We start from the raw sequence: 12777 nt of genomic DNA on the forward strand, positions 1-12777 counted from the left end.
GTACAAATACGGTATTTTATTCTCTTCGAGTCCATACAACTATGGTCTCTTATCCCCTTTGAACATCATACAACTATGATGTCTCATTTCCTTGGGATCCGTACAAATACGGTATTTCATTCTCTTCGAGTCCATACAACTATGGTCTCTTATCCCCTTTGAACATCATACAACTATGATGTCTCATTTCCTTGGAATCCGTACAAATACGGTATTTCATTCTCTTCGAGTCCATACAACTATGGTCTCTTATCCCCTTTGAACATCATACAACTATGATGTCTCATTTCCTTGGAATCCGTACAAATACGGTATTTCATTCTCTTCGAGTCCATACAACTATGGTCTCTTATCCCCTTTGAACGTCATACAACTATGATGTCTCATTTCCTTGGAATCCGTACAAATACGGTATTTCATTCTCTTCGAGTCCATACAACTATGGTCTCTTATCCCCTTTGAACATCATACAACTATGATGTCTCATTTCCTTGGAATCCGTACAAATACGGTATTTCATTCTCTTCGAGTCCATACAACTATGGTCTCTTATCCCCTTTGAACATCATACAACTATGATGCCTCATTTCCTTGGAATCCGTACAAATACGGTATTTCATTCTCTTCGAGTCCATACAACTATGGTCTCTTATCCCCTTTGAACATTATACAACTATGATGTCTCATTTCCTTGGAATCCATACATCATATTAAGTTGCATTGTGTCTAGAGAGTCCTTTGTCGATTAAAGCTACGCAAAATGGTTCTGTCATTTTTGCTTTGGTATTCGATGACTACGTCATCTCTACCAAAGAGGGGCATCTGTAGACACCCCCATTTTGCTCCACCTTAATCAACAAAGAATTTAGTGTTTTTCTATCGGTTTTCTAGTGTCTTTCCTTTCCGCGTCCGTCTCTGACATTTTTAAATCTTTTCGGTGGTTTTCGTCATGTTTCGCATTTTTCCGCTGAGTGTTGAGAAGGGTTATTCACGAGAATCCGAGCAAGCGAGAATTCAGACCCGTTTGGTGGGCCCGCATTGAGCATTTGTTTAGATTTGGATCAAGCAGGGGGGCCCGCGCATTGTTTAAATGAAAAATGAGTTTTGAGCCTACTTCGATTTAACGCATAAAGATGTCCATCAAGTGAGCGGTTCAGATCAGTCTTTGGGAATAGTTCAAGGGGGCGCAACCTAATTTGCATTGAAGCCTAGTTCGAAATCATTTAATGGAGAGGATCTAAGGGGTTGTGATTCACTAAATGAATGGCTTGGGTCAACCTATGAAGATGGTTTTGGTGTGAGCCTATGAGGATGTAAATTAACATCGTGGTGCCCATATCAATTCCCCTGTTATATCTTTCATAGAGATTTCAATTTCCATGGGAATTTCAAGATTGGGATTCGCCCGTTGTGAGTAGGGGCCACTGTTTTGTGATAATTTGGGTTTTACTAAGGCAAGGGCTAGTTATATCAATCTCTGAATCTATTATCCCAAAGATTTTTGTGCAGCTTGAGTCGAGGCCCGCAAATATTAACATTCGAATTTTATCACGGGAAAACTCGACTAAATTTAAAGTAGGTCCCACTATTTTAATCTCTATGAATACTTTATTAGTGGGGCCCATTGCTTGTTAAAAAAAAAAGAAAAAAGAAAGAAAACTGTAAACGAAAATTGGAAAGGAGTCCAAATTTGGAGCTACAAGATAAAGAGCAGCTGCTATTTTAGTAAGAAGATTGTCTTAAAGAAAAAAATATAGAAAGTGCTGTATAAAAAAAGTAAGTATTGTATTTAGGCTATTTTTTTTTTCTTTTCTTAGATGGTTTTGTGGGATTCTTCCCAAAGGAAGAAGCCGAGTGGCCTTTTATATTTTTGAAAAAGAAAAGAAAAGAAAGGCAACCTGGACGGTCTGGCTGAGAAAAATAAAAAGGAAAGCAGCTTGTAAAAAAAGAAGGATCGGCTAGAATTTTAGGGAGGAGATCTCTCATTCGGAGGGTGGAAAAAAACTCTCTCGATCTCTGATCTCTCATGGCTCGATCGGGGAAGAGCTCTGGACAAAAATCCTCGCCCTCTCGATCTCTCATCTCTGCAGACCCTCCAAATAGCCCATTGATCCTCCTCAACAGGAGCTTTCCCTCTCTCTATCTCTGATCTCTCCACAGCCCATACCCATCTCCCATCTCCATCTCTAAACAGCTCTCACCCTCACACGGCAGATCTCGTCGCTACCACCCTCTCAACGTCTCCCAAAACTCTCTATCTCTCTCTCTCTCTCTCACCCTCCTACTCTCTATATCCTTCTCACGCTATCTCAGCCTCCCTTACATCTTCTCCCCAACAGCAAGAGAGGAGGAGGAAAACAAAAAAAAAAAAAAAGCAAAAGAAAAAAAACAGAGCATCATATTTCACGTTTTTTTTTTCTATACTCTGTTTTTCTGTTTTTTTCGATCTCTCTCTCTCTCTCTCTCTCTCTCTCTCTGTCTCACTCCCTCACTCTCTCGGTCACCCTCCCACTCCCTCTCTGTCGGCCTCTCCTTCATTCCATCTCTCTCATCTCTCTCATCTTCGATAATTTTGTGGTCATATTTCTTTTAGTGGACGAACTACTGTTTTGCCTGAGCTATTGTGACCGAAACCAACATCTTGTTGGTTAATGTTATTTTTTATTGGCAGCCCTCTCACTTTTGAATATCGAGACCCCTTTTGAATATCGAGACTCCTCTTACCCTTTGTTGTTTCTAGCTCTCTCTCGTCTTCTTGTGAAAAACAAAACTGACAGCAACCTTTCATTCAATTCCTTGCAATTCATTTTTCTCATCCAGCCTTGTGGCAGAATCTTGGCGGCCAATCTTCTGTGACTTATTTCTTTTGGAAGAGAAAACTTGGCTGCCGAAGTGTTTTTATAAGCAAATATCCTTGGGGTGTTTTCTTGGTAGCCGAATATTTTTCAATCTTATTGCTTGACTTTTTGCCGGCGGATTGCATCATCAACATCAGATGAAAGCATTATCGAAGGGAGTTTCTTAAACAAGGATTTCGAGCCATAGGATTCGCGATTAACGGAAACAAAGAAAAAAGAAGAAGGAAGCGGGTCGGATCGCAGTGTCAGAGGGATTTCTCGGACTTTTCGGCTTTTGAACTCAGCGAGGATATCGATCACAGGTTAGTACACTATTCTCAGATTTTTCTCGGATGATTTGGTATATTTTCGGATTTTTGCATGATTTTTAAGCATTTAAATGAATTTAATGTAATATTAAATGTGTATGCTCAAAATCATGATCTGCATCAGGGTTTCAAATCCGTTTCGTCCCAAAATTTAATACGATGTTCTACTTAAATAGAGTAAAATAACTATCGGATCGGATCGGACATTGGATCAACGGTTTTTTAGAATTTGAGTGAAGAGTGGTATTTTATTTAAAATATTGGCTGAGTAATTACGAAATTCGAAAAAATAGCCATCTCAGGATGATCTATTTTTTGGAATTTTAAAATTTTCTTGTGTTCATCACATCAGAACAAGGTTGGAGGATGTTTTCCGGAATCGTAATTTTCTCGAAAATCGTGTTTTAAAAATAGAAAACTCTTCAAAAATATCTTTTCGACGAAGAAAAATAAAATATATACTAAACGAATTCCAAAATTATTGAAATTTCGTAAGAACATAATATGATGCTGATACATTCTACCATGAATTTGTGAGAATTTTTGGAATTGGTTTGGTATATTATTTTATGCTTTCTTTGAAAATTATCAGATTTTGGGAGAATTTTTACAGACATCAGATCATAGATAAAATTCCCAATATTTTTACAGTAGTCTTATATTCTATATTTCTAGTTGCTGTAAACTTTTCAATTGGTTTGGAGCTTGTTTCCTATGAGATGTAGTGTTAATTCATAATCTGGGCTGAAAATTGAAAAATCCGAAACTGATAGTAAATAGTTTTCAACATTCATGAAAATCTCACAGCATGCTATACTTACTCATATCTTATTTCTGTAGAAATTTCACTTAATTTAGATTTCTATTTCTAGTAGTTTCTGTGTTATTTTTGCAATCTGGTCAATTAATTGTTAAATCAAAATTAAATATGAGCTTAATGTAAAAATCTGTAAAAATCTCTCAATAAGCTACATCTCATCATATCTTGCTGCTGTAGAAGTTTCAACTCATTTCGAATTCATTTGCAACGGTTTCCCTTGTAAAATCACTCATATGGTTTAAAATTGATAAAATTCATTGAAAATCCGAAATTAATTAAAAATCATCTGAAAATCTCTAAAGAACCTCAAATCTCTGTCACATATTAACTCCTTAATCCATTGAAACAGCAATCTTAGGATCTTTAGATTTCCCTGGAAAAATGGCCAGTGCATCCATAATCGTATCCCTATTACACTCGATCTTTGACAATTTGAATATTTAAGCTATAGCACGTTGTTGGCTCCGAGGTTACTGTCCACGGAAATCCTGAGATATGCCAGGCAATAAGGTGCTATAACCTAAGTATTAAATTGCACAAGGAAAGAGCGCACGATTCCCTTCCTTGGATGCTATTCTGGGTCGAAATTGGTGAACCCTAGAACCATTGGTAATCCTTGAATGTCTAGAAACTGAAAAGCCTTGAAATCTGAAATTAACTAACTTCAAAAGCTGAAATCGATTCATCTCGTGTCTCTCGGAACCATTGGATTATGGTTTCTGTCGTAAGAACCTTTAGAGCCCAACTTAGGAACACTGGTGTCGTGTCGTGTCGTGTCCTAAGTTTTAGGGAGTCTTAGGTTTTAGGGAGTCCTAGAGTTAGGAGTCCAGCCTCATCACGGACGCTTGCTATGGATAGCAACCGTGCCATAGGTCTAGTTACACTACTCACCCAATCTTTCCCTAGGACAAGCCTAGTAAACTAGGATGTAGGCTAACCTGCATTAGTCTAAGGAACAACTTGCATTTAGATAAAAATCATATAGCATCTTAGATGAAATCCTAGGATAATAAAATTCTCAACTTGAATTAAATAACTTCTCTTAAAACTGTTGAAACAGTCAATCCCGTCTAGGTCGGTGTCTTAGTTGAGTTAGGCATAAGTAGCTTAGCTTAGGTGCACCGAACTACGTCGACTCTGATCCCAGTGAGGCTTGGGTACGTAGGCAGCTTGGATGTCTGATGGCATACCAACCGCGAGTCGGCACCACAACAAATTGTGGTGTTTTGTATATTAATTTTCTTGTAAATGCTTAATCAAATCACTTAGGATTTTTCATGAAATTAGAACTTTAGGAGAACTTTCACTTAGAATGAGTCCAGACAAATTAAGAAATCAAGATACACATTTAGGATTCACATTGAAATTAGATCATAGGATGCATATCCCGTAGTTAGCACATTAACAGAGAGTTGAATGAGCCATTTAAAATAAATTTAAAAGAATTAGCTTTTGGAATCGAAGACCGATTATCGGGCAGGAATGGTGCATGTGGTGGATAAATCCCCATACCTTCCATTCTTGTAACCAGGTAGCGAGTCTAGATTTCTGGTTAATTCTGGGTCCTAGATCCCACATCTAGGTGGCGACTCTCTCAGTCTCTTTTGTGTGGAATTCGAATTGCCTTAGTGATCCCAAGTTCACATAAAAGATGAATTAAAATTAATAATTAAAATGCACACGCCAATCGCGTGGGTACGAGAGACCAAGAGTGAGTGCGTGGCGGCTCGCGCCCCACCCCTCCCGCGGGATCGGGTCTCACAAAGAGCGGCCCTGATGGAAAGGTTGAGACCTATAAGGCTAGGCTAGTGGCGAAGGGTTATAGTCAAAAGGCTGGTATTGACTATGAAGAAACCTTCTCACCAATAGCCATGCTAAAGTCCATTAGAATTTTACTAGCTATCTCTGCACATTATGATTACGAAATCTGGCAGATGGACATCAAAACCGCCTTCTTGAATGAAAACATTCAGGAAGATATTTACATGGTCCAGCCATAGGGTTTTGAGGCTGCTGGAGAAGGTAATCAATCAAAAGGTGTGCAAGTTGTAGAGATCTATTTATGAATTGAAGCCGGCTTCTCGTGGTTGAAACCCTCGTTTTGATCAAGCAGTCAAAGAGTTTGGCTTTTGTCAAAACGTAAATGAGGCTTGTGTTTACAAGAAGGTCAGTGGGAGCGCGGTGACATTCTTGGTTCTTATGTGGATGGCATCCTACTCATTGGGAATAATGTAGGAATGTTATCAAGTATAAAGTTATGGCTTTCATGCACATTTGCTATCAAAGATTTGGGAGAAGCTTCATATATTTTAGGGCTTAAATTGTTTAGAGACGGAAAGAATAGGAAGCTTGGGCTTTCACAAGAAATTTACATAGATAAGATATTGGCGGGTTACAACATAGCGGATTCAAAGAAAGGATTAGTTCCTTTCAGGCGTGGAATCAAGCTATCCAAGATTCAAGATTCAAGATAGAAGTGCCAAATCAAATAGCATCTCTCCGGCATGTTCACTACCAGTGGATTGAGCACATTTAGATCGCGATTGGAGTTATTTCTCCACCCAAGCCCCAGTTTCTGTTTGAAACATCACCTGATGTAGTCTAAAATCATAAGAAGAGCAGATTTCTACTAGATTTCCTAAGGCTTTTAAACAAAACTAAGTGCATGTGAACCAGTCCTAGTTCACTTGTTATTCATGCTCACCTATAGATCTTAGGTTCATTGCTTGCAATTCTCTCTTGTTGAGTGTTCACCATTACTATTCCCTTCTGCATCGAACTTCTCTCACATAATTTTCCATCGAACCCGACCACTTTTCCCATACCTTCACTCCCAAATCCCATCTTCTCCAAAACCTTTTTCATCGCAATACCCTTTCATCCTAAAACCCCTTCAACCACAGTAGCCTTGAAAGTTCAAGGCTACTCCTCAATACCCTTTCATCCTAAAATCCCATCTTCTCATTCCTAAACTCATAAACCGTAAAGGTTCAAGAAACCCATCCCTGTACCTACTACTCCCATGAAACATCCCCAAAAGGCTCCAGTTGTCAACAGTTCATTTACTTCAATCCAACCCATATCTCTATCATCTGTGTTCAAATCGTGTCGTTCTAGTTCAACTTGGTGAACTTCCAAGACTGTTAAACCTGCAACCAGTTATTCCCACGTTGCCGGTTACCTTCCAACAAACTTAAACCCATTTAGACCTTAACCTTGGGCTGTCATCAACAAATACACCTAGTTTGCATCTCAACAGTATCTGCACCCAACTGTTTTCACCCAGAAATCCCTTGCAATTAATTTCCAGAGATTTAGAATAATCAATACCTTTGGCTTCTAGTTTGCACGAAGCTGATTATTATAGTAAGCGGTTACTGTGAGACTAATACATCCAGTTAGGACAGTTAAAGGCATGAACTTTATATACTTGTCTTCATAAGGCATTTCATTAACCGCATTATAGAAACTAAATGTCACTTTTAGTCCAGAGTATCAAACCAGGCCTATAGTTGAAGAAATGTATTATTGGTAATGATATCGGATCTTCCAATAGTTGAAGAAATGCATTACTGGTAGTGTTCTATTCCACCCTAAGATTTTATGACTTGTAGTAAAGATCAGATGTGACCATCATTGAGCTCTTATTTTATGACTTGTAGCTTTGATGTGACATCAGATTGGTGAGGTCAATTCTACCATGACATGACATTCATAGTAACATAAGTTTGGAAAATATAGCTTCGATGTGGCATCATATTGGTGAGTACATTTCTAAATAATCCCCATGACACAATTAGGTTTTATTAGTTTTTAGTAAAATATCAGTCATGACATTCATCAAAGAATGGGCAAAAAAATCAAATTCAACAGGAGTAACTCACCCGTAAAAAGCTTAAACGCGGTAGGTACACTCCTTTTCTCTGTAACCCAAAAGACATCTGATTTTTGTGAGCTATACAGCCCAGGATCTATTATTACGGGCTTAGCTCTCTGAAACCTATGAATTGATCACAGTCAATACTAAAGGATAAGCCCCACACTATGCAATTAATCATAATGTATGATATATTATAAAAGAAGATAAAAATTTCAGTAAAGGACGAGAAACAGAGGCATACTCTTTCCATCCAATGTCACTTGTATGCTCGATGAAGTTCAGGTCTCTTGGAATGCTTGAAAGCGTATGAAGAAGATCTATTCCACAGCAAAAAGTGGGAAAAAAAAACACATCATCAAAAAGCATATGCAGAAACGAGGAAAGGAACACAAGTCGAAAGCATCCAAGAAATGGGTACGAAGTGACAGAAATACCAGATACTAATTAATATGAACAAAGAAGCCGCAAATGAAAAGAATCAAAGGGGAGACTAAAAAGATACTTCATCCTAAAAACAATGTAATCCACACATTCAAATATTCAAAGGAACGGACTCTGAAAAACTTCAAATCAAAAGCATCACAGAAATGGGATTGAAGTTGTGAAACAACCAATTACTCCAAAAGCTTAAGCTGTTAGAGTTGGTGTTATCTAATCATTTAAACTTCAATACTCCTCCCTCAAGCGTGGCCCCTCTTTTTTAGGTTGGCCGTATGCCCCTCTTTTTTAGGTTGGCCGTATGCCCCTCTTTTTTAGGTTGGCCATACTTAAACTTTTAACTAAGGACCAGCAATAGCTCTGATACATGTGAAACAATCAATCACCTTAAAAGCTTAAGTTGTTAGAGTTGGTGTTCTTTAATCATTTCTACTTCAAATCAAACAAACAAATCACAAAGTAACATCCAAGAAATAGGGCAGTGATATTTCCCCCCCCCCCTCTGATGGCTATTTTCCTCCCCTTTAACAGAAATCGTTACCTTTTATGCTTTTGGAGTTAATGGTTGCTTCTCCACCCCTTCATAAAAGTTAACGAAAACTGTTAGAGGGGGGAAAAATAGCCATCAGAGGGGGGGGTGGGGGGGGGAGGAATATCACTGCCCAAGAAATATTATGAAATAAACTGTGCGTCCAATTCTCATTCAAAACGACACAAAACTCCCAAATCAAAATCGGATAAAATCAGCTGCCATTCCAAAGAACAAAAGGTAACACGCAAATCAAGTGCATTTAAAAAGCAAAGGCTCTGTTCATTTAAGATTATGCCAACCGAATTGTGAGTCAAAAACCAATTATTGGACTCAAGATTAAATGTAAATTTGAGTCCAGTAATTGATTTTGGACTCACAATCAGTTGGCATAATCGCAAACGAACAGGGCCAAAGTAATTAAGTACTTAATTAAATCACAAGCATTGAAGAGATTTAAAAAATCAATCTCAAAATTAAAAACCCCACAACGAAAAAGCAAAGAAGACATGGGTTTTGAAGTAAATTTCAGTACCGTCTTGTGTGATCAAAGGATAATCCGAAGCACTGAGATTAATAAACCAATCCCAGTCGCCCCCCTGCTTCAACAATATAGCGGCTGCGTGTAGAGTGTTGGTGACCATAGTGGGCCCCCTATACGTAACCAAATTAGCCCTTACCACGACTCGGACATTACCCAACTCAGTAAAAACAGGGTCGTTCCTTACAAACTCAGCGAGTTCCAACCTCTCGGCAGCCAAAGACTCAAGGTCGAGGTGCAGTACATACTGATTTAGAGGGTGGTAAAGGGCTCTAAGGGTTCTCTTGATATTTTCTCCATCACCAACTGAGCCTGAGATGAGATAGGCGAGGCGAGGAATTGGGTTTGAAGAAGGGGGCGAAACTTGTAATTTGGATTCTACGAAAAGGGGTTGTTTTATGTTTGGGGAGGAAAAGTGAGAGAGAGATGAAGAGAAGAGAGAGGAGATGATTAGGAAGGTTGAAAGAAGGAGAGAAGCTGCTAAGGGGAGGAAACATTTGTGCTTTTTGGAGGGGGTTTCCATGGGAAGAAAGAGGGTGAAACGTGAGAGAGAGGGGATGAGATTTTTCATGTTGCGGCGCGGGGGGGTGGGGGAGGTGGGGGGTCGGTTTAGAGGTGGAGAAAAATGCAGTGTGTGATGTGAGTTAATGTTACCGTTGGAATGTTGACTAGAGATGGGAGGGAGACAAGGGCTTTTCAGTGGAGTCTACTGTTGGTGTCTCGGCGAGAGGGAAGTATGTGGCAGCTGTTTACCGATAGCGCAAAATTGCGGGCAGATCACGTTAGGAATATATATATCTAAAAAAATGGAAAGAAAATATATTTCTTCTTCCCTCGACCATCGTTGACGCATCGAACTAACTTTAACATTTTGTGTTGGGCAGTGATATTGCCCCCCCCCTACCAAATATCGTTAGGATAATACAAAGGCTCTGTTCACTTGCGTTCCGACAAACCAAATCCTTGGAAAATAGCCTCTTTTTTCCTTGACAAGATAGAATTCTGGTGTTCACTTGCTTTCCTGAGGAAGTAACAAGCCTAGGTGGAAAATGTCAAATAATGACATGGAAATTGCCAAAAATGATGTGGAAATGTTTCTTTTCTCACAAGTGTGGGAAACCAAATCCCACTATTTTGGTCGGATTTGCTTTCCCGGAAAAACAAGTGAAAAAAGGTGGGCAAGCAGTTTCTCGGGAAACCTTTTCCTGCACAGTTCCTGCGCAGGTGAACAAGCGCGGGAAACATTTTCCTACACAATTTCCCTGGATTTCTTTTCCTAATGCCACGTCGGATTCCCGAGAAACCTTTTCTTTTCCTTTCTCGGGAAAACAAGTGAACAGAGCCAAAGGGGTGGGGGAGCCACTGTTAACTCCGAAAGGCTTAAAAGTTAACAATTTCCAATTTCTGTTAAACGGGGGAGGAGGAGGAATATCCAAGTGAAAAAAAGTGTGAATACGAGTAGTCCACAAGAAAAAAAACGTGTGAAATCTCTATCCTTTCTCTCTCGGCTTTTTATTTTCTCCGTTGCATCTCTTTGGATGGGACGATTTCTAGACATCCAATTTGTGCCTTGGGGTATGTTGTGGTCAAAAAAAAGTTATGTGAGGTGGCAATCCAAGAAGAGAAAACCTGACTGGGATATGATCGGATATTGGAGTGGATGTTAATCTGATTGTTCACTGAGATCGGCTCTGTGCCAAGACGAATCCTGCGCAAGGTAACACCCGGTCAGAAGGCCAACCCGGGAGATAGTCTCTAGACAGGCCCTCCGATGCTTAAGTCAACACAGGACATCATTCATAGGCCGTACAGAATAGAAAATAGCTATGAACAGTAACTTTTTGGGTTTTGAACCCCTACCTTTGAGCCTTTAATGGCTATTTATAGTAAGTGGATATGGTTGATTTACCCTTCTGCTCCCTGACAAGTGTCGCCCTATGATTGGGTAGAATGTGGGTTTGTCTTTCTGCTCTTTAGGGTTAGGTCCTTAATCTCTCTTTACTAAGAAGGGCAATTTGAGAAATATTACTTAGGGACATGCATCATGTTCTGATTGGACAGTCGATTTCGTTCCTCATCAGATGCCCCCCAGTTCCTTAGGTCGTGTTTATGGCCTAGGCAAGTTGAAAGACTAGTTCAGCCTGAGGCCACGATCAGCCAGAAATTTGAATTGGTCTTGGACGATCGCAGCTTTGTGCTATATTACGACCAGCTTTAGACGATCCCAATTTTGTCGTATTATGCCTTTGCACCATATTGTGATCGGATTAAGACAATCAATTTTTTGTCGTTTTATGGCTTTGCGCCATCTTAGGATCAGCTTAGGACGATCGTCTTTTTGTTGTTTTATGGCTTTGTACCATATTAGAATCGGCTTCAGACGATCATCTTTTTATCATTTTATGGCTTTGCGCCATATTCTGATTGGCTTAAGACGATCACATTTTTGTCATTTTATAGCTTTACGCCTGTGGACCCCGATCCCGAGATTGATGATAGACGAGTCCCCAACAGCCTCTAAGATCTCTACATGTGAAGGAGAGCTCTACCAAGGAACTCTCGAAACGGTACCACCCTCATAGCATAGCACGAGTGGCGATATATAATGAGATACCTCTTAATCGGGAGACAAAAGCCTCGAAACCAAAACGTATCTAAAATAACTCAAAGTTGCCATCCATGAATAGGCCAAGGAACCAAAAATAAATGCTCTGTGCAATGGATAAAATCCTGAGATATATAGGGTCTGTGCTTGATTACGAGTTGAGAAGGTGTTAGGCATCCAACTCGCCCGAGCGCACTCGATCTCTTATGCCATTTATTATTATTTTCGAAGAATTTTGGGCGAAAATCATGTGAAATGGGAACAGATATCCCCGAGAAAATATCTACCTAAGCATGCATGTCCCAAGAATGGGTACAAAAAAAACATCTTGGTCCTAATGAGAAGTAATATCATAATTATCTGTCATTGGAATGAACACTAGAATCCAACGTCACTTAGAGAGGCGTAGAAGACTAATGCTTATCCAATATAAGATAACCCTGGTACCCATCTCCAAACATCACATCTAACATCCATGCCTAAAGAGAGTTGGTACCAGTATCATCTGTCATTAGAATGAATACTAGAATCCACTGTCTCATAAAGAGGTATTGAATACTAGTATTGATTCGATAACATATAAACATGTTACCAGTCTCTACACATCACATCTAGTCCTAACTCAACACATCTAGAAAACAATAAACAAACACATACACATCTACATTTAAAGATACAACCCTGCACAGTGAGCAAATGTCAGTAGATGATAATAAAAGTAATAATCAGCAATAGCAAAGAGCTACGGTTAAGCATGTGAGAACTACAACTAAGCAAGTGAGAGCTACAGCTAAGCAT

General features: G+C 39.3%; 1 protein-coding gene across 1 annotated transcript in view; it reads right to left on the reverse strand.

Annotated features, from left to right (window-relative positions):
- Positions 1-10159, reverse strand: part of LOC143845352 (beta-glucuronosyltransferase GlcAT14B-like) — a 76348-nt gene extending 66189 nt beyond the window's left edge. The window contains exons 1-3 of the mRNA XM_077353661.1: positions 9369-10159; positions 8108-8183; positions 7871-7986 (exon numbers count right to left, since the gene is read on the reverse strand). Of these exons, the coding sequence (XP_077209776.1) occupies positions 7871-7986; positions 8108-8183; positions 9369-9945 (769 nt within the window). The 5' untranslated portion in view covers positions 9946-10159. The remainder of the gene's footprint in view (positions 1-7870; positions 7987-8107; positions 8184-9368) is intronic.
- Positions 10160-12777: the final 2618 nt, after the last annotated feature.

Source organism: Tasmannia lanceolata, unplaced genomic scaffold, assembly GCF_043159265.1.
Source record: "Tasmannia lanceolata isolate RefF3 unplaced genomic scaffold, GAP_Taslan_0.1 ptg000015l, whole genome shotgun sequence".
Lineage (NCBI taxonomy): Eukaryota > Viridiplantae > Streptophyta > Magnoliopsida > Canellales > Winteraceae > Tasmannia > Tasmannia lanceolata.